Source organism: Poecile atricapillus, chromosome 1, assembly GCF_030490865.1.
Source record: "Poecile atricapillus isolate bPoeAtr1 chromosome 1, bPoeAtr1.hap1, whole genome shotgun sequence".
NCBI classification, from domain to species: domain Eukaryota; kingdom Metazoa; phylum Chordata; class Aves; order Passeriformes; family Paridae; genus Poecile; species Poecile atricapillus.
In genome coordinates, this window is record NC_081249.1 from 70,214,302 (window position 1) to 70,240,013 (window position 25,712).

General features: G+C 40.8%; 1 protein-coding gene across 1 annotated transcript in view; it reads left to right on the forward strand.

Annotated features, from left to right (window-relative positions):
* Nucleotides 1-25,712, forward strand: part of ATP8A2 (ATPase phospholipid transporting 8A2) — a 319,093-nt gene that overhangs the window by 19,744 nt on the left and 273,637 nt on the right. Inside the window, exon 2 of the mRNA XM_058827389.1 lies at nt 16,844-16,988. Within this exon, the coding sequence (XP_058683372.1) occupies nt 16,844-16,988 (145 nt within the window). The remainder of the gene's footprint in view (nt 1-16,843; nt 16,989-25,712) is intronic.

The window sequence follows — 25,712 nt, forward strand, 5'->3', positions numbered from 1 at the left end:
CATGAATTGGCTGACTCATCACTAATCTCATCAGGATTAAGAGACCTTAATCTTGCACAACATAATAGTATAACAGAGTAAGAGACTGGATATTGATTTTTCTTGTTTGTACTCCATGCATTTGCATACAAGTGCTTACTATTTCCTGATTTAAAGCATCCAATCAGCAGCTTGCAGATGGTTTGGTAAAAAGAAATTTAAAACTGAAAATTCTCTTACTGAATTATTTGAGGTTACATTATTGAATACTAAGTTATTTGAAGTCTCCATAGATCTGAGCTGCTCTGAGAATTAATTCCCTTCCCAGTCTATGGTAGGGAACATGAATCTTTGATTGTACAAGCTAGGGAATTACATTTAAAAGAGAACCTATAGCTACTCTTTCATTATTAACAAATGTCTGTTAGAAGAATGGTCTTTCTGACCCCGTAGGCAGTTCCATGCACACCTGTCAATGTCTGCCATATGAAAGCATAAAACTGGTGCTCAATGCAAGTGTTACTTCAGGACTCTTTTGAACAGGTGCTTTATAAAAATCTTAAAGGGATAAATCCTGGAGGTAGGCAAAAAGCAGGTTTCTGAACTTGACCAACGTCCAGTTAAGGACAATGGAATGTTAATTGGTTATACCTGAACTTTTGGCTGGAAAATACTCTCAAATGCAAGTGGCAGTAGCAGTTATTACCCCGCTTATTACCTGCATTTGAAAAGTTGGCTTCCTGACTGGGAAAACTGAGCTGGAACTAGTGGGGTTTGATACAATAGTGTCATTATCTTAAATCAATTGATTCCACTGACAAACTGATGCTAAAAGAGCTGTTTTTCCAGGGTTTCAGCCACTATGTTCTCTAACCAGCAGCCTCAGGCAGAAGGGAGTAAATCTTGTAATTAGATGCTACCCCTACCAATTTGATCTGTTTTGAGTCAGCATGCTGAAGATTTTTAACCTTTTAGAATGCGATGGAAGTTAAGCTAATAGTGGGTGGGATGGTGAGGTGTCATGAATGGAAAACTTGTCAGTTCATCCCAACAAAAATTGCATGAATTTTGGTAATACCAAATCTATTTTGAAATTATTGAACACAAGCTTTCTAATGTAATGTTTAAACAAAATGTATTTGTTGTAAGATGCCGAGAATTCAAATTGTTACAAAGCAAATACAATTTATGTCTAAATATAACAGCAAAGAAGTACATTCCAGATTTGAGAAATCATTAGCTGCTACAAGACTTGAGTAATTGCTAATTAGTATGGTTTGTGGCCAGTACTGATGAAGTCACCAGAGTAGGAACAAATGCACTTAAGCCAGCTGTGGTATTTGGTTTCTTGCTTGTAATCCTTCTCGTTGTCTTGCCAGGAACCTGGCCAATGTATTGACTCTCTTTCTACACTGAAGTACACAGAATGAAACGATATTTGCTTTATTGCAAGTTATTAATTGGGTGAAACTTGTTTTTTTAACAGCTTGCAGCATTCTGAGCTCTACTTGTGGCTGTGGGCGCTTTGCTGGCTTCCAGTGCTAGATACACACTCCTGGTTTGTGTGGAATGAAGGTGCTACAGGAGCTTAGCATATTGTGATCATTTATTTGAGGGTGTAGGCAGAGGAGAGGCTTGGAGTCTGAACTCTAATACTGTTAAGCAGTTTAAACTTCTCTACAGAGTAGTCTTTGAGATCGCATACTCCCTGCAGAAGGAAAAGCTCCTTTTGCTAGGACTCCCCACAGTTAATGTGATGCTGAACTGTGTTAAAAATATATTTCTGGCCTCCAGAAGCATTTGCATTTCACTAATAAAGATCAAACCATAAAGGAGTAGAAAATTCTTTTTAAAAAGTTGACATTTTGATGCTTAGCCTGTGTCTTCAGATCTGTCTCTGAAGCCATCATCACTAGGATATGTTCAGCTTCTAGTCCTTAGCTTTGCTAGCTTGATTAGTTGCTAAGAAAGAAACTTCAACTTAATTGTAAGAAAACCGTATTATATTGAAAGTAGACTGCTAAAGGGAATTTTTGGTGGTTGGACAATATGCACTGAAAGATATTTGTATAAAATTAGCTTGAGCAATTTTGTTCAACTCTGATCTGTGCTCTTGATAGGTATGTAGTGACCTGTCAGAACTTCAGAGATTAAAACCTAAACTTCATCTTTAAACTGAAGAACTTCCACAGCAATCCACTCAAAATCATTTATCCACTTCATTCCCCAGCAGTGTGTGTATACTGGGGAAGGGCCAGGACTTACTGCTAGGGTAAGGTATTGTCTAAATGAGCTCCTATTCTGTGGTCTCCAACAAACAGCCTCAGTTTTGCTCATAAGTGTTGTGACCAACACTAGTAGTAAATCAGACCACTGTTTCACTGCTGGGCCAGCATGTCCGAATATTCAGTCCCCTTGGAGATGTTTCAGCATGGGGAGATAGTGTCCTGTAGTAGCCTTCACAAGAAATTTACATTGAGCAAGTAAGAAAAAATTGCTTTCAAGCTTTTTTAAAAAACAAAACAAATAAAAAACCCCAACCAAACAAGAAATAAAATAAAAAAAACAAACAAAAAACCCCAGTGCTAAGTGTGGCTATATACATATTTGCAGTTGGACTGAAGTTTTGCTCTGCATTTGTTTAACAAATATTTTCTCCTTTAGAGACTTGGAACTTTAGGAGGAAAGTAGATCTAGATTTGAAAATCTAGAATTTATGGAAGACTGATAGAAATTCCATATTTGATTTCAAAATATTTTATAATAAGGACAACTTCAAAGCTTTGAAAATTGTTTGATACTGTTCAAAAATTAGATCACTGGTCATTTACAGTTCTGTGCTCTTCTGTGAGGTTCCATTTGAAATACAGAGTAACTGCAGTGACATCAGAGGATGGCAGCAGTGCCTACTGTGCTTCATGTTTTGGTGCAGCCAGTTTTCAGCACAGCTGGGTGAGTTGAAGTCTGAATGCAGAAGTAGTGGAAGCAGTACTGTTGGGGGCAGTGATGCCTGCTGCAGCAGGTGTGGGCCACAAAGGAGCTGATGCAGGCTCTTGGAGAGGTGTAGGCTGCCTTTGTGACCAAAATGTGGGAGATGGAGAATGGGAAGGAAGCTTGTGTTCTGCCTGATTAGGGATGACCCTTCAAAAAATTGTTCTGGTCTGTACTCTAATGGTAAAAGAGGGTTTTTTCAGTAACTAGTGTATTCCACAAGGGTATGGACTGATTACTAAAGGACATTATTGGATTTGTGAGGTACAAAGGCCAGGAAAGGGTCAAAACTTCGATATATTTTTGAGGTTAGATTTCTGGGAATCCAAAATGTTCAGGAACTGATTAAGTGGTCATGGTGAAATCTGCATAATGGGATGAAGAATAGCTCGGTGTTATGAATGGTATGTCTTGGTACCTGTCTGTGGTGCACTTGGATCTTGGAGGCAGGAATGCTGGAAACAAGTGGGAAAAGCTCAGTTCCTGCTGCATGAAGAAGTTCACCTGTGCTGCCCAAATGCTGTGCAGGTCTGACTCTTACCTTAACCAGCTGTACTTTTGTGCCTTGGCTACAAAACAGGAGACTTGTGCTGGGGGATGGATGTGTTGAGACTGGGTGAATGCTTGTGAGTTAGGTGGTTAGAAATTTCATTTTCATGTGCTTATGTTGGTAACTGTCTAAAGTAGTTGCTGTTTGCAACTTCCTTAGTGAATCATCTCAGCTGGGCATTCCTGGCTTATCCCCTAGCATGTAGTTCTGATTGTGAGGAAAAAAAAATGACAATCACAAGATGACTTTAAGAGCAGATACAGGTCTACATGCAATACACTGATCTGATATTTAGTCATTCTCTGTGGTTGTTAATAAGTTTGCTCAGGTCTGAACAGTTTCCCTGAGGAAGGAAAGGGTTAGGGAATTATCCATCTTTCTGTTCTGTTTGTAAGCTTCTGGTTTTAGTTTAGTCCTTTCATATGCACACTAGATATACTAAATGAGCAAAAACCTGTTAGGGAGGTGTACACAAAAAAGCAACTTATATTCAAGACTGTTTTACTAGAATCAGTGTTGGATGCAAGATTACTTGTTTTTGGAAAGTTTTCCCTAAACTTTATGCAAATACATCTATTACATCAGAGATGAACCTTGTCTTCAGCGTTAAAGCAAAAATAAAAGTGCTTTCATGATACTTCTGATCAGCATTATGTCAAGCTTCTAGCTCACTTTCAAGCAGTGTGTGGGGAGAGGAGCCAGCATTGCAGAACAATCAAGCTGTAATTGCAGGCAATCCTGAACACATGATGTGTTTACTCTAAAGGGTCAGGGATGAGGGAATACTTATGTATTTGAAGGACCAAAATCAAGCCTCAAACTCCAAAACTCTGAACATTGTAATGCCTAAAAAAAGCTTTTCTAATGTTTTGATGTCTGACTCATTTTTTGTCAATGCCTGGAGCTGCCAGCACTGAGTCAGTGATACTCAGCATTATGCATGGAAGGGATTTCCAATAATAAAAAGCAGTACTGATGCAAGGCAGCACACTTGATGGTAAATATGCCAACAGTACTGGCTTAAAATGTATCCTAATGGTTCTTGAGTATCCTGTATATGGCTTGTGCATGTTCTACTTGCTCTGAGAGAAGGTTGGAGAAATCTACACAAGCCATTGAAGGATGTAGAGATTTAGGAAGCTTTGAAATAAGGTAGATTGAGTGTGGTTATGATGGCTGGGATGAGGCCGTAGGGTGTAAGTAGGAGCCCAGGACAGTAAGCAGACCCTACCTGGCAGATTTTGGGCTTGGCTGTTCTAGTGCTGTTGCTATACTCTTCTCTAGCTGTATTGGAGGTGCCTCTTCAGTCTGCTGTCAGACCTCACCAGCCTGGAAAAGGTGAGATAAGAAGTTTGGGTTCCAGAAAGGTCATTTATATGTCCCATTGTAGGGAACTGCTCATCTAGGCTAAGCTGGTGTAGTCAGCTGGTGAGCTTCTATCGTATTTTTAGTAAGGAAATTAAACTACAACTGTATGCAGAGGGCAGATACAACATTATCTGCTCATGGATGCATCTGTGTAGGGAATAGATAATGTTCTCAAACATTGTTCTCTGATGTTTTTCTTCATGCATTATGCAACATGCTTCCCTAATGAAAGCTGGATAAGAGCACCTAAAATTTTAGAGTTACCTTCCTCTCCTGAGGGAAAAGCACTTTCTTGTAGCTAGCAGTGTCTTCCATGGTTTCCTGTCATTATCTTGCTCATAAATATTTGATTATCTCTTGCCAGCCTTTGTTGTGCCAGTTGGCAGGTGGTGCATGCAGCTTCCTGGTGGTGGAAAGAGATGGTCTCGATGCACCCCTCATATCTGGAGCCCGCCTCTGCACAGGCATAAACAGAACTAAACCCCACAGCTGATGGTGCCACCAACATTGGTGTGCTGGTAGCTTCAGGAGGGCTGAACTGGCCAAGGTGCTGCTGTTGGCAGTTAACAGCCACTGGAGGTTCTTCCCATCTCCCCGTGCTAGTGTGGGCTGGCTTTCTCACAGCGCACAGCTGTCCTAGCATAACTGTACTCCCTTGACAAAAATAGAATATGTACCACTCCAGTGGGCCTGATGACCGCAGGGAAATCTTCTACAGATCCAGTGTTTTGCTGGTATGGTCACTCCTGGTACAGTTCAAAAAGCCAAGCCCTTGCTTCTTCCTGTGGCTCTCTTCTGAGGCTTAAAACAAGGTGCTGATGTTTTCTTTTCTATTCTCTATCCAGAAAGAAAGCAAGTGGTTTGGAGGGGGGTGATGGGAAGAAGGGAGACAGACTGCCAGGGAGGAAGGAGCTTAGAGAGCTGTTCATAGTTATGTACATGACCCACAAATAGGACTAATGGTCGTGGTTATCCAAGATGTATCCAACATAAGTAGATATGACTTTAAAGAGAGGCACATAATAATGGGTTTACTATGGGTGAAAAGAAAGTGAAAACTACGCTTTCTTTTCTTAAGGGAGAGAGGGTTTTATGGACTGAAGTGATAGCTGAAATAATTTCTAACCTTTCCATTTGACAGCCAAAATACTTTGCTATTAACCTTGTTCAGAAGCAAAGAAAAGTAAGTTAAAAATAACCCTTTATACTTGCAGAGGTGAGTGGGTCTCATGACCTGTAACATCACAGGTAGCATCTCTGGTAGGAACAGAACATTTCTACTAGGATTTCACTGAGAAATTTTGCTTTGAAACCTGGTAGAGTTGGGGGGGAGGGGTCAGAGTCCAAGAACTGGACAGGTCATTGTTTCAGGTGCTGAAATCCAAGACAATGTTGAATTTTCTTTTTTTTTTCCCTTGGTTGAAACGTATTAGAATGTTTCAGTGAAAGCCACAGCTGTCTCTGTGCGTGGCTATACACAGGCACCTAGTGCACACTTGCCTTCTGTGAATCCAGTGCAGAGCAGTTTGCAAGTGCAAACATATATTTCACAGATTACCATGGGGATCACTTTAATCAGCTTTGAGACCTGCTAATGCTGTAGAGATCTTTGAAGGACTACTGCTGTTTTCATCTCCATGCAGCCAGTGCAAGAAGGAATGAACATCATGTCTCTGTGCCGCCGCTGGAGGAGATGCTTCTCTCTAGGTAACTGTACAATGGGCAGCTGCTTTTGTTGTGCATTAGACTGAACTGGGGGTGGACAGAATTAAGAACAACAGGTTTGGGAGTGATTTAGAGCAGAAGGTCACTATGTGTGCAGTAAATCTTTTTAATCTACTGTTGGCTAGAGGCCAGCGTTCTAGGCCTCTGGGCTTTTAGTAGAAGAAAACAGCTTTAAATCATGAGCATATAATGGAAACTCATTTATTTTTCTTGTTTAAATTGTTCTTTTAGAAATCGAGATCAGCTGTGCTTGCAGCTGATATGCTTAAAGCTGTTAATGAATTGTTATAGAACAGATGCATTACAGAAAGGAAAAAAGCACTTGAGTGTCAGAATGCTAACAGAATTATGATGTGCCAAAGATATTTTTAGCTCCACACAATATTAATACAGGGAAACAAGCCTCAAAGGTGTGAGGCAAGAAGGCTGTAGCTGCTTTCTTCTCAGGATTCACTGTGGCTGTCAGTTGTGCTAAGGAGATTTCTGATGTCTCTTTTTGAAATATTCCACTAATCACACAACAGATATGTTATACTTGATAGTTACATACGTGGCCCACAGATGGGATTACTAGTCATGGTTATCCAAGGTGTATCTGACAAAAGTGCTAGAATTCGCGGATCTTCCTTGAGCAGTAGGATTATTCACAGGAGGGATTCTTATTGTTGTTTGAAGTATAAGAATCAAATTTAACTGTAGCTTCTGCCACCTCATGTTCACTTTCTATAAACTCTTTAAACAGTCAAATCCCTGATCCAGTCTCATTATTTGCAGTTCCTGTAAGTAAGATGGGAGTAGAATTAGTGTTGTGCATTGTCAAATGCAATGGTTTGTGGTTTAAAATTTTTTCTTTGTATTGAAAGATTTTTTTTCTATAGCAGAAAGTTCAAAAGAAGCTTAATTTAAAAGTTTTTATCTCAGAGGCTGAAAGTTCACACAGAATGAACACGATGTGTTTTCATGTGTTTGCCCAATGAACTTGCATTTGCACTGTTGCCTTGCATATGAAAATTCTTATGTTAAATTTGTAGCTCTAAATCCAGTGCCCTCTACACTGTCTCAAGTGCTGAAGATTTGTAAATTGTTTTCTAATATGTGCACATGTGTTTTGAACTCGACTGACAGTTGGTAGGCCATGCTATCCAGGAGTTAAAATAATAGGAATTTGTGAAAAGAGCAATGAAGTGCTGACATGTGGCATTACCAATAGCAGAAACCTTGTTCCCCAGAGCACCAAAACCAAGTAATGCCAAAGAGAGAGCACTAGTGCCTGGTATATTGAGTTCTCACTGAACCAATGCCTCTGTTACCTCCTTCAAAGCTGCCTTAACTGGTGTTTCTTGTGGGACTTGTTCATGTGCTGTTGGTTAGAAAAAATTGATGACTTTTTTTTTTTTTTTTTAATGCTTTAGTGTCTTTGTAGTATCTGTGAAGCTGTTGGAAATCTGGAACATATGGAACTCAATTTCCAGGGTTGAAACTGAGTCTGAGAAGTGCAAATTGTCTAAATAGCTTTGAACAAAACTATTTCACAGGAAGTGTTTGGATTTGAACTGAGTGACAGCTTGGGAGGCTCCTTGAGCTTACTGGAACTGCAGTATTTGTCTACTTAAAATTCTGGTGTTGAACAGCTGAACTCTCCTGAAGCTGAGTGTTCAACTTCATGTCAGGCTATTAGATCTAATTTATATGCTGCCTGAAATTTATTTTTTCAGGCATCAGATATGCCATTGGTTCTTATAAATCAGACACATGTTGTATATTCCATAAAACCCTTCTTGAAGTCTGAGTTCTGGTGACAAACTGCTAGTAAATACACAAGTGGGTTTGGATAAGAGTGAAGCTTCTAGAAACACCATTTTTGTCCAATGCAATATGAGAACTCTAAAACTAAAAACAAACCACTTGTTTGAACTGATGTCAATTACTAGTCCCCCTAATATTTTTTTAATACTACTTTGGAAGCTGGAGAGGTGGGAAAAAGGAATTAACTTCTTTACTGACCAGTGATATGTGTTCATCCTTGGAATTTAGCTGACATTTGCGGCTATGAAGCTTGAGGCAGCATAAGAATTGATCACGTGCAGTGTTATTAGTTCAGCATTATCAGCAGAAACTACTTGGTTTTGACATTGAGAAGGTAGAAAATTACTTGGGAGATGGAGAAGAGATATTTTAGGCCAGTATTCCTCTTGTGGTTTTACCAAGGCTGCATATGAGGATTGTTAGAGGGGATAGAAACATTAGGCCTTTATTTTGTCACTTTGAGAAGCAAAAAGAAACTCACCAAGGAGACTTTAATTTAGGCTATAAGTAACCTAGGCATCTTTGCTTTCCCATACCTGAGTATTCTGACAATTTTTTTTTTTTTTTTTTTGCTTTGAGTAATGTCTGTTGTTCATACAGAGGTAGGTGAGTTTTATTGGGTGGATCTGCTTCTTATCCCTTCTCTCGGTAAGAGTTCTGTTCTGTCTCTAGAAATATGCAGTATTTGTGTCTGAGTGCATCTTAATCTTCTTTGTATACAGTGTCTGCTGAACTCCTGAGGCAGTGTAATTCTGGTTGTTGCTGTTTAGTTCTCTGAAGTCTCTAATGTTCTGCTAGGAATTTGTTTTGTTTGTTCGTGACAACATTTAGCTGCTTCATTCAAATGAATTTGGGCATGTGCAAAAAAAAATCCAGGCTCCAGCTGTCTCTGTGGTATGCAATTCCATTTGCAATTCGAGGCTGCTCTTCAAGAGCAGCAGTGTTTTCTGCCCTGAATTTCTTAGAGCTAAGAACTTTCTAGTTAGTAATTTAAGATTATTCAAAAAGACTTTTTTTTAGTGTTGTCAATTTTAGCTTCAATCTGGGATAAACACAAGGAAGTGACTAAACTTCACAAGGAACATACTATTCCTGTTTATGCTTAACATGAAACAGGGCCAAGCAAATGGAATTCTGGTTTTCCTAGTTTCTTTAACCTCAGTAGTTGCTTTTGCATCACCTGAAGCTACAAGAAGTCTTTCAAAAATGCACGCAGTTTTGTGAAGTGAGAGCTACTGATGCTGTGTGTCTGTTAACACAATCATGTATGAGCTGCTGATCCACCTGTACTGTGAGTGTCTGTGCATTTATTCGAACACTGCAGTTCTTCTGTAGCTACATCCTACACGCAGATTGATCCTCCTTGGACTGACCAGTATATCCAAGCTTATCTTCTGGCTTAGCTGAGCTCCTATTTCATAGAAGCATTCTTTGCAGCAATCCTTGAAGCTCACTGTGAGATGTTAGAAGTCCATGAGCATTGTCCCAGTGGCTAACTTTCCTGTCTAACAATAACCTTCTTAGGCTGGTTAATTTTGATAATCAACACATTGCATAGCTCTAAAGAGGAGGAGAGAAGTTACAGACCTGTGTCTGTTTGCTTTCCTGTGCAATATCTGTTAGCTTGATTGATGACAACTTCCTCCTTGCATCTTGGAATCCAGAGAAAAATGTTCCTTTGGTCTTCTCTTGTGCTTCTGAAGCTCCATTTCCTTTTAATATCATTTTGGAGCTACTGTCTCCAGCTGACTTTGTTTATTGGTCTGTATCTTGCACAGAAAAAAAAATCCTATCTTCAAAACTGACTCACTGTAGTGCATAAAATAGCTGTTCTTGCTGTGCATCTCTAAAACATCTGCTGCAAAGGTATGGATGTCTTTTTATGTTCTGACTTGAACAGGGGAGTTATCCAAGAGCTTTAACTCCCACTGTCCTAAGTTTGACTCACAGTAGAACTGTTCTGTAGCTATATCAAGTTGCTTGAGCTGAACATAAGTTTTTTTTTCACTATAAGTTTAGCTGACAACATATACAAATTCAGGCTAACTTTTAAGAATAAAATCTTGTATGAAAACTCTAATCTGTTTTTTTGCTCACTTACTATCTTTGCAGGTTTTCTGCATGCAACTACTTTAAAAAAAACAAAACAAAACAAAGCAAAAAAACCCACCCCAAACTATAAGAACTCCTAAGAAAATCCAAGCCAGCCATAAAGGCACTTGGAGGATGTACCTATGAGTTGAAATATCAGACCTGAGTTTACTTCCAGCTTTTCTATTTCTTATCATCTTTAGTCTGTAAGAAAAACAGTACCTTCCCTGGGACAGCGCATAATGCTGTGTCTTGCTGCACAAGCTGGTAAGTGGAGGGGCTTGAACTGACTGAGTAGTCACTTAGGTATCTGCAATAGCATTTCAGTAAGTAACTGCACTGTTTTGTTGTCCACTTGTGGTGTTGCATGGTAGCAACGTTAGCGTACACAATGGTAGCCCATTAGTGTACAAGACCTGTTGTAGGGCTCCTAATGCCTGGAATGATGGAGATGCACAGAGAGCTCTTTCTTCCAGCATGAGAAGCATTCCCCAGTCATAGTCTGAAGGTTGCTGTGCATGTGTTCTTGTGTATTGTGTATGTTGAAGCTAACAACCACCTTCTGTGACTAGAATTTGTCACGGGCTCCTTGTTACCCTAAATGGAAGCACCCTATCAGATACTATTGGCTGAGAAGCTCAGTGCCAGTGAAGTCCCTGGTGAAAATGTACAGTACTTTTCTCCCTTTTCCTACTCAACTTTTGCATTCTTGTGGAAGCCCTACACTTATTAATGTCACGTACAATGGATCATTTTTAGTAAAGAGAAGTTCTGGTTGGCCTCAAACTGCAAGGCACTCTCTTGGGAAAGCTGAAGAAAGCTTTTTAATTGCCGTATTAAAGTTTACAGAATTTGTTCATGTTTTCATGATCAAAGATAATTGAGTACCACACATGTTAACTGTACCTGCTGAAAGCTTGAAGTTCTTGAAAGATAAATATTACTAACATCCATGGTGCTGTTTACAGAACTGAAACAGCTTGCAGTAAAACACATCTAAAACCCCATCTACTAAATGTAACTTTTTAAAGGAAATAATAGCTTCATTTCTTGATGCAACTTGCTTTACTCCTAAGATTTAGGGTAAGTGTCATTTAGGAATGTGTCATATTTGTTTCTCCTTTAGCAAATGAAAGAGACACATAATTTCCAGTAATTTAAAGGAGAACAGTTCTTGCAGGCTTCTTGAGAGAACTGAGAAGTGTTTTGCAACTGTGTATTAACTTCAAGGCTGCTGCTATTATCAACTCTGGTATTTGCATGCAGATGATCTAAAGATCTCTTAATTTGCAGGACATGGATCTACAGGGAAGGAAGCGTATTTAAAATTACTTTTGATAATAGAAGAGCTAGATAATAAAAGCTCCACTGTGAAATCTGCCATATCTTCCTTTGTTCAGACATGAGTATGTCGGAATGTTTGCCTACAATGTTACGCTGTTGAACACTGGCAATTTTCTAAATTCTTAAGAATTAAAACCATAACACTGTTCATCAGGGTTTTTTTCTCATGAACTGGTTATAACTCAAGGTCAAGATATCCCAGTCCTGTGGAACAAAGCCCTCTTGGAGGACCTGGTAGCTGAAGTTCATGCCCTGCATCCCTTGTCGGCAGCATGCTGTGCTCTGCCTCTTTGAACTCCTACCTTATGCACTTCCAGATTAACTTTGAACTGCATTTCTGTTGAACAGTGAAAGCAACTATGAAAATAGTGCAAGAAATAGCATATTTCAGGTAAAACAAACTCAGTCACACTTCAGAGTCATTGTTTGTATGTAAACTTGTTGACAATTCTGAAGTGCAGAATTCCTTACCTGGTGTCATCTTTGGTACTCAGTTTGTTATGGTAATCCTGTGAAAAAAGTGTTATCCCAAGAAAGTCAGTGTCTTACTGAATCCGTGTTGCTTGTTGAGGGCCAAATTTGCATTTCAGTGCAAGGAAAAGTCCAAACTTGTCTGCCACCTCTCTAAATACAGCTCTTAGCTTCTCAGGTGTTTGCTTTGATAACTTCTTCTTTGAGGTTTAATTAATTAAACCAATTAAACCAATTTAATTTAATTAATTAATTAACCAATTAAAAAATGCCATGTCTTCGTAAATGAGAAAGTTTGGAGGCTTTTGGTGAGGCTCTCTCACTCTGAGGAAAGCTGTCTTTCATATGTCTCAATTTAAAACTGTCAAAACAAATTAAAATGGGAGCATTCATGGAGCTTTGTATGGCTGCTAAAACTTTGACTTGTCTGAGCTTAGAAGCACAGAGTGCTTGAGGTGAGGGGACCCCTGGAGATTGTAGTCAACTCTGTTCTCTAATGGGGGCAGCTTCTTTACCTCAGTGTACTTTAGCACTTTCTTGTACTAGATCCTAGTCCTGCAAACAGTGTGCAGAATCAGAAGTATGATTCTTGACTGTAAACACTCTTAACATTGCTTTAATTCTAAATGACATGAAGCCTTTGGTGAACTTCTGTACAAACCAGCTCTTTCTCATAGCTTGTAGTTCTGATGTTTCTGTGAGAGGCTTAACTGATCTATAATCACTTGCTCTTAAAAATGTAACACATGTTGGAGCAATCAAGCACATCACCAAGCTAGAAGCAGTAACTAGCTTGCTGATCTACTTAAGTGAAAAGTACCAAATTCCGGCATGAGTTCTCTCGTGACTTCTAAGAGTTGACGAGCATCCCAAGTGACTTGTCTCTCAAAACACTACAGAATTCACAATGCTTTATTTACTCAATCATGCAGAAGCTATGACTGTTACTGAGCAGACATTAAGGAGACAGATGCAAATGGAAAAATGTCATCTTTTCAGGCCCAGTGATGTAAGAGTATTAAACCATAACTCAATGCTTTTTGAGTGATAATAAATGCCATGTGAATTTGTCAGGGCATCAAGTCTGGTTTCTCTTAATGATGAGAGAAAGAGAGTTTATTTTTGTCAAACTTTAATCCCATCTTTTTTTAGAAGAAACCTCGTTAAATAGTGTGAAGTAAGAGCCTTGAAGAACTGAATGAGCTTTTTATAAGGGAATTTATAACTCATGTCTGACTAATTGAACTTGTAAAGCACAGTGGGGAAACAGTATTAAAGTCCTGCAGAAAGTGTCTCATGCCTCAGAATTGAAGCAAGGTGTGTTAGACAATGTTTAAATTCCACAAGGATTTAAGTAGTTGAGTTGCAATCCTTGAAGATGCTTTAGGAATGAGTAGTTCTGGTGCTTTGGAACATGGTTTGGCAGAACACTTGGCAGTGCTGGGTTCATGCTTGGACTAGAGGATCTTAAAGATCTTTTCTAACCTAAACAATTGTGTGATGCAGACTTAAGATCAATATGATTAGGACATTCAAAATCTGATGTAGCTAAACATGCTAAATGAAGAGGCTATGAGATACAGTGGTCTGTTATTAATACTACTAATTGTAGCATGAATAGTTTGGTGCAAAGTAAATTGCATAGCAGAGTTGCAAGTCCTAGGGTCAATAACAGGACAGGTCCTTGTCGTGTGGGAGAGAGTAACAAGCTGGTATGTCCCTAAGTGAAGTCAATGGGTCTTAATCCTCTGGATACAAGGAAGTAAATGCTACTGTGAGTAAGAACTGCTAGGCCTTCAACTTCAAGTTCCACAACCGTTGGAGGTGGTCAAGTCTGCTATGTTTATCCACAGCCTTTCTAAAACAAGAGACAAGGGTGAAGTTACTTTTGCATGGTTGAAGTGATGATCTGGTCTGCATGTGGTCAGATGTCCTTGCGGGGGGTACTTCTGAAGGGGGTGATGCCCACCAGGAGGCCCTCAGAAGCTCAAGGCTCCTCAAATTTTTTGGAAATACAGGGAAAGAAGAGGATTTACATCCAATAGTAAAGGCCACTGCTTGCAGGCTTTTGGATGTGATCTGCTTAATAACAGGGGAGGGAGGTGGAAGGCATTCCTGATGGGCAGGATTACCAATCTGACAATCTTCAGAAATGAGCCTTATTCCACTAAAAGTTGAAGCAGCTGCCTTGAGCCACTTTCAAAACCCAAAACCTTATTACAGCTGTTGCTACACACTTGTAAGTCTGCTTTGAAAATATTTCAGTGCATCTAAAGAATGAGACAAATTGTCCTTGAGGCACTTGTCTTGAAGAGAGCAGCCAAAAGGATAGTACATTAATTAAACCTAAATACCTCTGAACTTCATCAGCTGTATTGACTCAGTTAATCCTTAAAGTTGTGGGATAGCCTCATACTACTTTGCAGCAAGGAGAACTAGTCAGCAGGAAGATTCCAATCATCAGAGGATGTTATGAAAAAAAAAAAATAACGTCTCTGGAAAAAAACAACAATTTTTACAGCATGTTTGTTCTAGAATAATTGCACTTCTGTTCTGGCACTTGATTAGGAAAACTGATGAAAGCTGCTTCCTTGCACTTAATGCTCTTAAGTGTATTGTTGTTTGATCTCCTTTGCAGTTACACAACATGAAATCAATGGGAAAGGACAACAAATATCCAGTATTGCATTTAGGGTTTTTTTTTTCTGAAGGGGAAAATATCCATTCAGCAAGGCTGAGTGGTCTTCTCTGTCATGTCAAGCTTCTTCAGGCTGAGTAACTTAATATAGTATCATAATGGCATAGCCTTGCATAGTGTATAGTCTTCATATTTCACTTTCTGAATTTGTCTCTTTTCACAAAGTAAAAATGGTCAAGCTGGCATATTTTTGCTGTCTGCATTGGTATCAACTGAAAAGAAAGAAAATCGATTAATTAGCCTCGAAGCTTGCAAGTAAGCCTAATGTCTCCAAAGTATGACTTCACAGCGTGCAACACTTGCCTTGGGCAAGAGGCGGTGCTGTTGAAAGCACATCAGTCTGTTAATCACATCGGCTTTATTGGCCCCGCAAAGGTTGTGTGCATGACCGTGGTGTACGAGAAATGGGTTGCGTTGCCCTCCAGTGGCTGACGCCTGGAGAATACCGACTCTGTACAGAACCAAACCGTGGGAAGGTCTGGGATGAGCAGGATGTTAGCTTAAAAGGGTGTTCTGTTAAACAGGACAAGTTTTCACACAGCACGAGTACTTAGCTGTTCGATATGCTAAGGCTGTATAGGACTGAAAATTTTCCCTCTAACTTTAGTTAAGGAGGATGTAATTTCAGGGGCCTCTCCCATTCATTGCAGGAGTCCTTTCTAGCCACTGTCTGATCAGATCAGCTTGTTGCAGTATCATCTTAGCTTCATACAGAAATAGATTTGGCTTTACAGTAGTTTTACTGCTTTGCCGCTTCACAGGACAGTTTATTGCTTCTGTTAACCTTTGAATGAAGTTCTCAAATAACGTTAACACCTTTACTACATTCTTATGAAACAAGTTGTCATACTCTTGTCTAGAGCTACCTGTGCTAGCTTGTAAATCATGGCTTATTTAGTAAACTGATAAATTCTTAGCTAGTATATTTACAGCTCAACAAAATTAAAGTATCTCCATGGCTCAAGAGGGAAGTGGAAAGCAGTAAATCTGTCTCCACAACTTCGGTAATGTTTTGAGGCTTGACAGAGGAAATAGCTAGCTCCTTTCCCTTATGTTTTTGCATTCTTTTAATGTAAAGATAAACAATGTGTATAGAACTCAATTCACTCCAGACCAGTGGGAAATGAAAATTACTTTACGCTTCTGCCGCTTAAAGTCAAAGCTTTGAAGTTGCACGTGTAAAGCAAGACAGCCTTTTTTTCCCAATTCAGTCTGAGCCTTAGCTTTAGGGACAGACTCCCCAGATGCCCGGCCGTAGCCCCCGTACTGTGTCTGGGGCGGAGGAAAGCGGCTGGGAGAGCTCTGGCGGGGATGCTGCGCCGCTCCCCGAGCGCGGCTTTGGGCTCGGCCGCTCGGGATGCGCTGCGCGGGCGGGCAGCGACAAGGAACCGAGCGGACCCGGAGCCCCGCGGCGGTGCGGGGGATGCTGGTTGCCTCCCTCCCTCCCTCCCTCGGAGCCCAGGAGGCTGGAGGCGGGGATACGGGGGCGGGGGGGCCGCCCGGCGGTTCCCGGCGGGAGCGGCGCTGGCACAGGCGGGAGCGGGGGCGGCGCTCCCGGGGCGGGCCCGGCCCATCCCCGCGGGGCGGGGGGCTCGGGCCCCGCGCTGTCCCCGCCGCCAGCTGGCTGCGGCCGGCCCCGCCGCCCCCTCCCCGGACACGCATTATTTACAGCCGGCGCCGCGGTAAACAGCGGGCAGGGCGCGCTCGCAGCCGCCGCCCACCCGCGGCCCTTCCCCGCGGCGCGGCCCCGGGAGCTGCCGGCCCGGCTCCGCTGGGCGCGGCCCCTCGCTGACCGCCTCCCCTCCGCGCTCTCCTTGCAGGACCTGTCTGTTCCACCTCGGGCTATAAGAAGGCGGATGATGAGATGTCCGGAGCCACGTCCGCGGCGGATCTGGACGAGGCACCAGCCCGCACCATTTACTTGAACCAGCCCCAGCAGAGCAAGTTCCGCGACAACTGGGTCAGGTACGGAGCGGTCCCCGCTTCTCTCCTTCCAGGCGGCAGCCGCACACACGCCGCAGCCGTGGGCTGGGAGAGCTCGGGTCCCTCTCCCTTGCCTCTCGACTCTACCCACGCTAGGTTTTAACACAATGAAACGTGTGTCTGCCGAGGCGGGTGGTTTTGTTGTCTGCGGTGGGTACCAGGGTCTGGTCAGTGCACGGGCGAATCCAGCAGCTGTAAGTGATGAGCTGCTTCCCTCGGCAGTAGTGAGAGCAGGGAGCTGGTAGAGCTGCGTGGGCAAGATGCGCGAAAAGGTATTCACTTCAGTAGGGCACTGAATTTTGGAATAACAGGACCTACTCAAGTATTTCTGGATGCAAAGGTTAACCCTTGAAATTTAGCGGGAGTTTTGAGTACAATCCAGTAAACTCCATGAAGCGTCCCCTTAAAAAGTAGCATCTGCTTGAAAGAACAACTAGGCTAAGCATATAAAAAAATGTCTAGAATAGGAAGGCAGAAAAGAGAAAGTACATCTAACAGGACAAGAATGACTACAGAAAGTACAAGCTGGCATCCCTATGTGTGAAAGGCTATGGCCCGCTTGTGTCTTTTAATTGAAGACCAGAGGTAATTTTCTTTTCTGTTTGGAGCTTTTAATGTAGGGGGTGTGTGTTAATACATCTGTGGTATGATTAATGCTGTGTTGTTGCAGTTTGGAAACACAAATAACATGGACTGAAACATGGAGTACAAGGATGCATAACATGAGCAAGTTGTGGTGGTGCTTGCCACACTTGCCTGGGGTTAGCTGGGTTGGCTGGATGAACAGATGGCTCCTGTCATGACTAAGGAGGAGCGTTGTTTAACGGGCTTCTGTTCGTTAATGCAGATGTTTGGGTTATTGTTCAAAGAACAGTTTACACAATGAGTACCTTTATGAAAAGAGAGGAGTTTTATATCCTGCTGAAGCAATGATTTCCATTATCTGGTTTATTGTGTGTATTACCAAGGGCAATTCTAAGAATATCCTGTGGAAGGGTGCTTGTGTACTGGGCACCACAGCAAGTTATTTATAGGTGATTTTCTCCTCAACTTTGACTTGTTACATACTTGTCTGGGAAAGTCTATCGTTTAGGAGCAGTTAAAATTACACGTTTTCTCAGTATCTTTCTTATTCTATGTGGGTAGCAACAGTGGAGGTTTTCTTGCTTTATTTTTCCTTGACTAACTGAGGGATGAGCTTAACAGTTTCCTGTGCATAGACTATTTGTGCTTTCCCTGCTTTAAGAAGGAAAAGCAGGGAATAGAGGATTGGCAGAATCTGTACTTTAGGTTTTCCAGAAGGGATTCTGTTCTCATCTGGCTAGATTTTACAGGAAAGTAGTGTGTGACTCTGCTACCAAGAACTTGTTCCTGACAGTGCTATTACCAAGGAGCAGCTGTATCCAGTTTGCTGTCTGGAAGCCATCCCCTGATAGCTGTACAAGTTCCTCAATACCTTTTTGCATCTTTGCCTCTTGGCAGGCAAATTCTGAGTCATAAGGAATATTGGTATGTGAAGGAGAGGACAAATTGCAGGTAGTGTAATAGCAAAATAGAGATACTTTCATTACCTGATTAGGAACTGTAGCTCCTTAGTGTCACTTGGAAATTAAGTTGACTTTATAATGATTTGCTGCTGCTTAGAAAGCAAGCTTTGATCTTTTGACTTTTAAAGGGTGATAGACATTGCCTGTGCTCTTTCCATCCTCTGGATTAGCTTTCTTCCCTCAGCCTGGTGGGACTGAAGGCAAAGGTGACTTGGGCTTGTAATGTCTGGGTAGGGAGTGTGGAGTATGAGTGGTTGGTTATTTAGTTACTTAAGCATATTGGAGTTTCTCTTGAGGAGCTGCAGTTCTCTGTTGCCTTCGGACTTTCTTTCTTGACCGTGTTCAGCTTCAGAAATTCATTTAGCACTGGATTTCTCTGTCCCGATGGCTTTGCAGATGTTTTGTCTCCCTAGGAAGCACCAGTGTACCACAGGACAAGGTCCTGGGTAAGCACATAAACACCTGTACTTAAGGGCTTGTGGAAAATTAAACTGAAAATAATAGACTAGCTTGTTTTAATTTGCGTGAGTTCTGACTGTCAGAACTTCTGGTAGTCATTGAGGATTCTCTGAATAACAGTGGGAATTTGTGAACGTTCATAGCAAGTTTTCTAAATTAATGGTAGTGTGAGAAGCTTTCTCAAAACAAAGCAAAATACAGCAGGACATGGAAGTGCAGAGTGTGGAGGAGGGTAGGTTAGTGATATGTCTTTTTGTGTAAGATGTTCTAAACATCTTGAACAGCTTGTGGGTAGAGAAGCACTGGTAAAAGTGAATTCCCATGTTTGTGGGAGCATAAAGACAAACTGATTTTGGATAAGTTAATAAAAAATGGATAATTCTCTTGATCCCACTTCTAAGTAGTATGTAGTGCTATTGCAAGGGTTAAGTGGATGGCAAGATGACACTAACGCTTCCAGAAGTCTTGAAGCATGAGGCTGTAGAAAGAGGAATCGTTTCTTCTTTCGTCAGACGCTCTGGCATAAATCAGACTATGAGGATGTGCAGAGAAATGGTCAACTTCTTTCGCATTCTTGGGACTTTGTAACAAACTATTTCAAAACATAGTGAGTGTTACAGGCTGAATTTAGCTTGGACCTTGACATGTGCGTGTATTTGGCTGTCACTGTTGTTTATTGTACTGTAGCAGCAGTGATTGCATCTGTAAAAACACCTCTTCTACCTGTCTTCTGTCCAGCTCTCTTCAGTTTGAAAAATTTCATGTATGTTTTACTTTTTGGACCTTTTAATAAAAGGTAAATTATGTTCTATCTTCAGCTGAGGCATTTTGGAAGCTTTGAAATATGTAAAAAATGAGTAAATGTTATTACTTTGTACAACACAACTGTGCTGCAGTATTAAATGCTTGTTATTACGAAGCCAACTAGTACCTGTTTTGACATATCCAGCATACATAACTTAAACACTTGTCTGTTTAACCAGAGGATTTTTGTATTTTCAAGTCCAGTAAGAAATGAAACATTTATGTTGAGGAAATTTCCATTCTCTCTACAGAGCTTTGTGCCACTTGCTGTGACATTTCTGCTCTGGAAAAACTGCTCTGCCTACTGAAGCCCTGCTTCCTGGGAAGTGGCTGGGCATGCCTGCCCCTGGGAAGTAGGGAGTAAGTTTTTTGTTGTCCTTTGCTTCTCTATGTTACCTTTGCTTTACTGAGCTGCCTTTGTCTTGACCCATGAGTTTTTTTTCCATGATCTTTTCCTGCTGAGAAGAGGAATGATAAAACAGATCAGGGAGTACCAAGTGTCTAGCCAAGGCCAGCCCACAACAAGATGGGAAAGAAGCTTCCTTATTGCCTTGTAAGACCAAAGGGATACAGGTGGAGTGTTGGTGGTAGGGGCTTGACTGCTATGTTAATACTTCTGAGATGACCAAAGTAATGGCATGAGCACTTCTCCAATTGTATCTGCGATGAAGACTGGATATTTTACTTGAAGTTAGAATGTTCTATAAATTTTGTTTTCCTGTAAATACAGTTCTTGGATGTTTCATAGTAATACCAGAATCTACTCTGACATCAATGGCTTGTTCTGAATGTATAATAGTACTGTAATAGGAATTTCTTCCAGTGCATTTGGTAAAAATCACCAGTTAAGTCATTTGAGCCCCTCACTTGTTTTGTGTGTTAATGTTGATGCATAAAAATGTTGGACTTCTGGTTTATTAGTCCTGGAGGAACAAATGTGCTGAGATAACTTCAAGGGCATTAGAAATGGTCTCCAAATTTTTGAAGACGGTGGAGTTGCTTTGTAAATGTTGCTCTTGATAATCTATTCCAGGCCTGGTAATGCATCCTGGTGCAAATCTGACTTGCATCTGAGTCAGGACCCCAAGTTCAGTCTTCAGTTTGTGTCTTGAGTGGGAGGTTGGACAGCGTAGCAGTTAGGAAGGGCAAAATTAAATTTATTTGTTTTTAATGGATCTGTAATCTGAAAGTCTTGTTCAGAAGTTTCTTATCAAAACAGGCTTTGCTGGGATCGGTCTCTTAAGAAAGTCCCAAAAGTTGCATTATAATATCCAGAAAATCCTCAGTTTGGAAACTTGTCTTCCATACAGGCAAAAATTAAATTGTTAGAAAAGATAATGAGCAAAATGTCTTCAGTGTTTACTTTTAAACTGTACAGGGTCTTTACTCAAGTAAGCAGGTGGGAGTCAATTTCTTGTCTCGTAAGGTAGAAGCACTTTGCCTGGTGAATTTAGCCCTGAAGTCTGTAACAAGGTTTCTAGTGGAATCATAGGTCTGCTGTTATCTGTGGTCCCAGACTCTCTCATCAGTGCTTGCATGATGCTTGCTGGTGACAAAACTGTAGACACGCTCTTTAGTCTTCCTTTTATTTCACGTGTGTGGCATTACATGAAGCTGAGTGCATTGCTTTGTTGGCTCGTGTGTAGGTATTGTAGAAGTCAGTGGTGATTTAGAGGTGTTACTGCATTTTGAATGTGTGGGGAGGTTCTCACTGGTGAAACAGGAATTGCCGGTATCACTAACCAATTAATATTGACCCTTGTAACCCAAGTAGTGTTCTCTGTGATCTGTGGAAATGTGATTGTAGTCTGCTATGTGCAGGTGAATTTTTCTCCACTTGAATGGTACAGCCCAGCATTCATCTTGCACCAAAATGTATCCATGTTCTTTAGGTAAAAATGTGTTCGTTTCAATTTATTCTTAGTAGAGTTCAGGAACTGGCCATTTGTTTTATTGTGTTTGTATTAGATTTGAAATACTCTTCTGTTGTCAAGTGAACAGATTGCTTGCCTGCCTGCAGAACAGCATTTTGAAATTCTCCAAAGAAGGGGTGTATTATTATAATCTGGATGTTACAAATCTAATCACGTGTTAAACTAATCCTCTAACTCTCTTTGGTTTTAGATAGTGTTTTTAAGTGAAGAAAAATACTTAGTGTAACATACTTTTTTTAATAACCAAAAACTTGTTTCCTGCAGTGCAGCTGTTGCTGATACTGCAATCTGCCCCAATGAAAGAGGCTTGGGTACAGCTATAGAATTATTCTTTTAGCCATTAAAATTCACTTAAGTGTTTGTTATTGTATGCCTGGTGTTATGTATAGAGATTTTATAAGAGTGTTTTTGAAGCTGCTGCATCTTTGGTCTTGGGCTATTCCTAGGGTAAGAACCCCTGGACAGTTAAATTGTTGTATTTTGACTAGATTAAATGTCGGGATGAAAAAAACCCCACAGATATGGGAGTTCTAGTGCCCCTTCACCTGCTGCATGCTGAGCTCTCTGGTATCCTGAAATTGTTCTGGTGGTTTGTGGCACTATGAATTTCATAAATCAGCAGTAGCAACACAGCAGGCGAATTAAACTGGGTCCCTTTTTTCTCTTTTTAGGTCTCCCTGACTGCTAGTGGTCTGTAGAAAAAGGTAGAAGAGTGGAAATGATCTCAAGTGGACCTAAGTAGAGTTTAAGAAGTGTAATAACTGCATTCCACATAGTTTCTGTGGGTTGTGAAGATAATTACATTTCTCTCAAGACTAAATAAATATTAATTTCTTCTGCCAGCCCCCTGCTTGTCACTGAAATAAACACTGCTTAGGTTGTGGTGACATTTAGAGTTAAAAATTTGCTTTAAAACTGAAGCTAGCACTCTGGCTTTTAGACAGCTTTTTAGACAGCTAGCTAGCTTACGTGACTTGTTTGATTTTTTTTTTTTTTTCAGTCATCTTCATATCAACTCTGTGTTTTTAAGTGGAGGCTATTCTGTGTTTGCACAGTAACTAAATGTGGTACTAAACTTACTTTACTAGACAGTAGAATTTCTTGGTTAACTGTGCTGGGCAGCTGTTTTTATTTAGTTGCACTTGCCAGCAGGGCTACTGCAAAGCAAGGGTATATTGCTGTAGTGATGACCTCATGTGCATGCTAAAACGGTATCATGGCTTCAGAGCTTTTAGTATTATTTCTAAACAGTCTTTGTTTAAGGTATTTGTTACTGAAAAACAGCCAGGAATTTGTTCCCCTTTTTGTAGGGATTTCATGAATAGAGAACTCATGGAAGGGCCTTTTTCTGTTTGCATGCTTTAAGAAAAGCCTCCAGGGTACTGGATTTTGGAGCAAAAGTGCTCTTGCTTCTATTAAATGTGACACGTGGTCTGGTTTTCAGGTTAAACTGAGCATAAGCAGTTGTGGCAGTGCCTACTCTCTATTAAGACTGTGCTACTGTAGGAGACTCTCCTAGAGGAAATAGTATTTGTTTTGGTAATTAACATCAATTATGTTAGTTGTTGCAGTCTTTTACTACTTATATATGGCAGTAGGGCTGCTGATACTGGGGCAAGGTACTTCAGGTTAGAAGTTCTAAAAATTCCTTGCATGGTTAGGAGGTAATCCTAATGAGCTAGAAAGTAATGGGATTATTGTGCTTCGGTGGACAGGAGTTCATAGTGCATTTTCATGTACTTTTGTCTTAGCAGTTGTCTGTGTAAGGATAGGAGCTGGATTGAAGCCCTTGAAGATAAGCTTGTTGATGATGCAGCCGAGGAGGAGGTGCAGGTAGCTCAGCCAGGCTGGGTTTGTCAGCCTGATCATCTTGCTCCTGGAATGGAGCTTGTGCTCAAGGGTAGGTAACACTACTTGTGCTCAAGCAGTGGTAACTACTGAGTATTGCACTTAGCCCCCTACCTGTTTATTAGGTGTTGATGTAGGATACAACAACACTCAGGATGTGCATGACTAGAAAATAATGATGTAAGAATGATCTGAAGTGTCTGTGCTAATTGAGATTTTCCATTGTGCAAAACACTCCTCAACGTTAGTGGCTGGTTGTCTAGCTGACAGCTGTCTGCTTTTTTTTTCTTTTCCATACTTTATTTATATCTGAGACCTTGAATTTAACTTGAATGAACTGTTTTTCTGAAGAGTTTTGTTTTCTTATTGCAGCAGTCCCAAATCATTGTGGCCCCCATAAAGCAAGTTCTGATGGAACTTAACCTGCAGGGAAATTAGTGGGCTGTGTTAATATGTCCTGACTCTTTTAGACCTGTATGAAACAATAATTTTCCTCAATATCATATGATTTGAGGAAAGAGGACTCAGGGATTCTAAGATGTGATCAGTTCCACCTATAACAAACAAGGGGAAGAAGAAATTTTCCAAACAGTGGTGCCTTCAGTGGCTTCTGGTGGGAGCCCATACTATAAATGAAGAAATAAGGAATGTGGGGAAGTGGTGAGGTGCTTGAGATGAATACTATCCCACTGATAAGTTTTCTTCAGCTGGAACCTGCTAGAATTGTTTTCAGTCAAAGTTAAAATTGATTAATTCTAATGCATTTGAATACTCTCAATCAGTTTCATTGTCTGTGTGGATAATTTCAGACAACAGATTGATCTTCTACAGTTTTGCTGCAGCTTTGTTGGGAAATCTTTCAGGGTTTAATGTTTCAGTAGCTAAGGAGAAGAATGTTCCTTAAAACCATTTCCTCTTTTGACAATAGATGAACTTGTGTATATAAAATATCTTTAGTATTATTGAGAAACTGTAGCAGAGCGCAGGGAAAGGTGGAAACAAAACAGGTGCTTGGACTGTGGACAGTGGTTGTTCCAGAGTTAGGTGACAGATATGTGGCAACTCTTGTTCTTTTGTCTTGCTCTGGCAAGCTTTAAGCAATAATGTCCTGCAGTATTCAAGTTGTTGTGCTATTTACTATGCAAGAACAAGTCCTATGCCTTTCATGCCCCTCTCTTCTGCCCGGAGCCCAGGGACTGTCTCGGATATTTAACCACCACATACCCTTTCCTTGGCTGAGAGAAGGGTGCAGCCATAAACAGAGCAGTGAAATCCTTCCTAGCTGGAGTCTTCCTCTGTAAGGACTATAGTCTCAAGGATTCATCTGATGGAGCAAGGCCATTCAATTGAGTTTGGGGCTGTGTTTATTCAGGCTCCCTGTTATAAAACCAGAAATGGGTATTTAGGACCTATTTTTTCAGTCAACAAATAATGATTTCTTAGGCATATAAGTAAATTGCTTCTTTTAAGCCCTCATGAAGTATTTTTTGGGAACTTGTAAGCAGTTAATTTTTGTCTCTTTAGCAAGTTTCAAGAAAGTACACCATCTTCCCTGTGTGCAAGGAGGTAGCTGACCTTTCACTGTCATATGCATGCAACTGCTGAGAACCTTGTTTGTGACACTTGAGTTTAGAACAACCTCTTCAGTATTCTACATGGCAGCAGCTTGTTGATGAGATGTTCCTATAAATGGGCGTTCTCTGTAGTCAGCGTAATAACTGAATGTTGTTTTTTCTCTTAATATCTCTTGAAATACATAAAGCTAGCTGCTGTGCCTCCTGCTGCAATGGTGACTGCCTGGAGGTAGCTTGTCACACTAACTCTGTACTTGAGAGCTTTAGCAGAACCTCAGGTGCCGATGTCAGTCTCGCTGTTAAGTGTCATGTGCCTGGCAGGACCTTAGCATGCAAACACCATTCCACTCAAGACAGTATTTGAGCTCTTCAGTCGAGCAGATCATCTTGGCTTTTCTGGGGTTTTTCTTTTCCGTCTCTGTTACTGGGCATCTGACCTTTTGTATGTGTTGATGGACACAAAGCCTGTTTGGTGAGAGAAAAATTCAAGTCTGTAACATTCACTTTAATTACCTAGCCCTTTTGCTGTGGTTCAGGTGT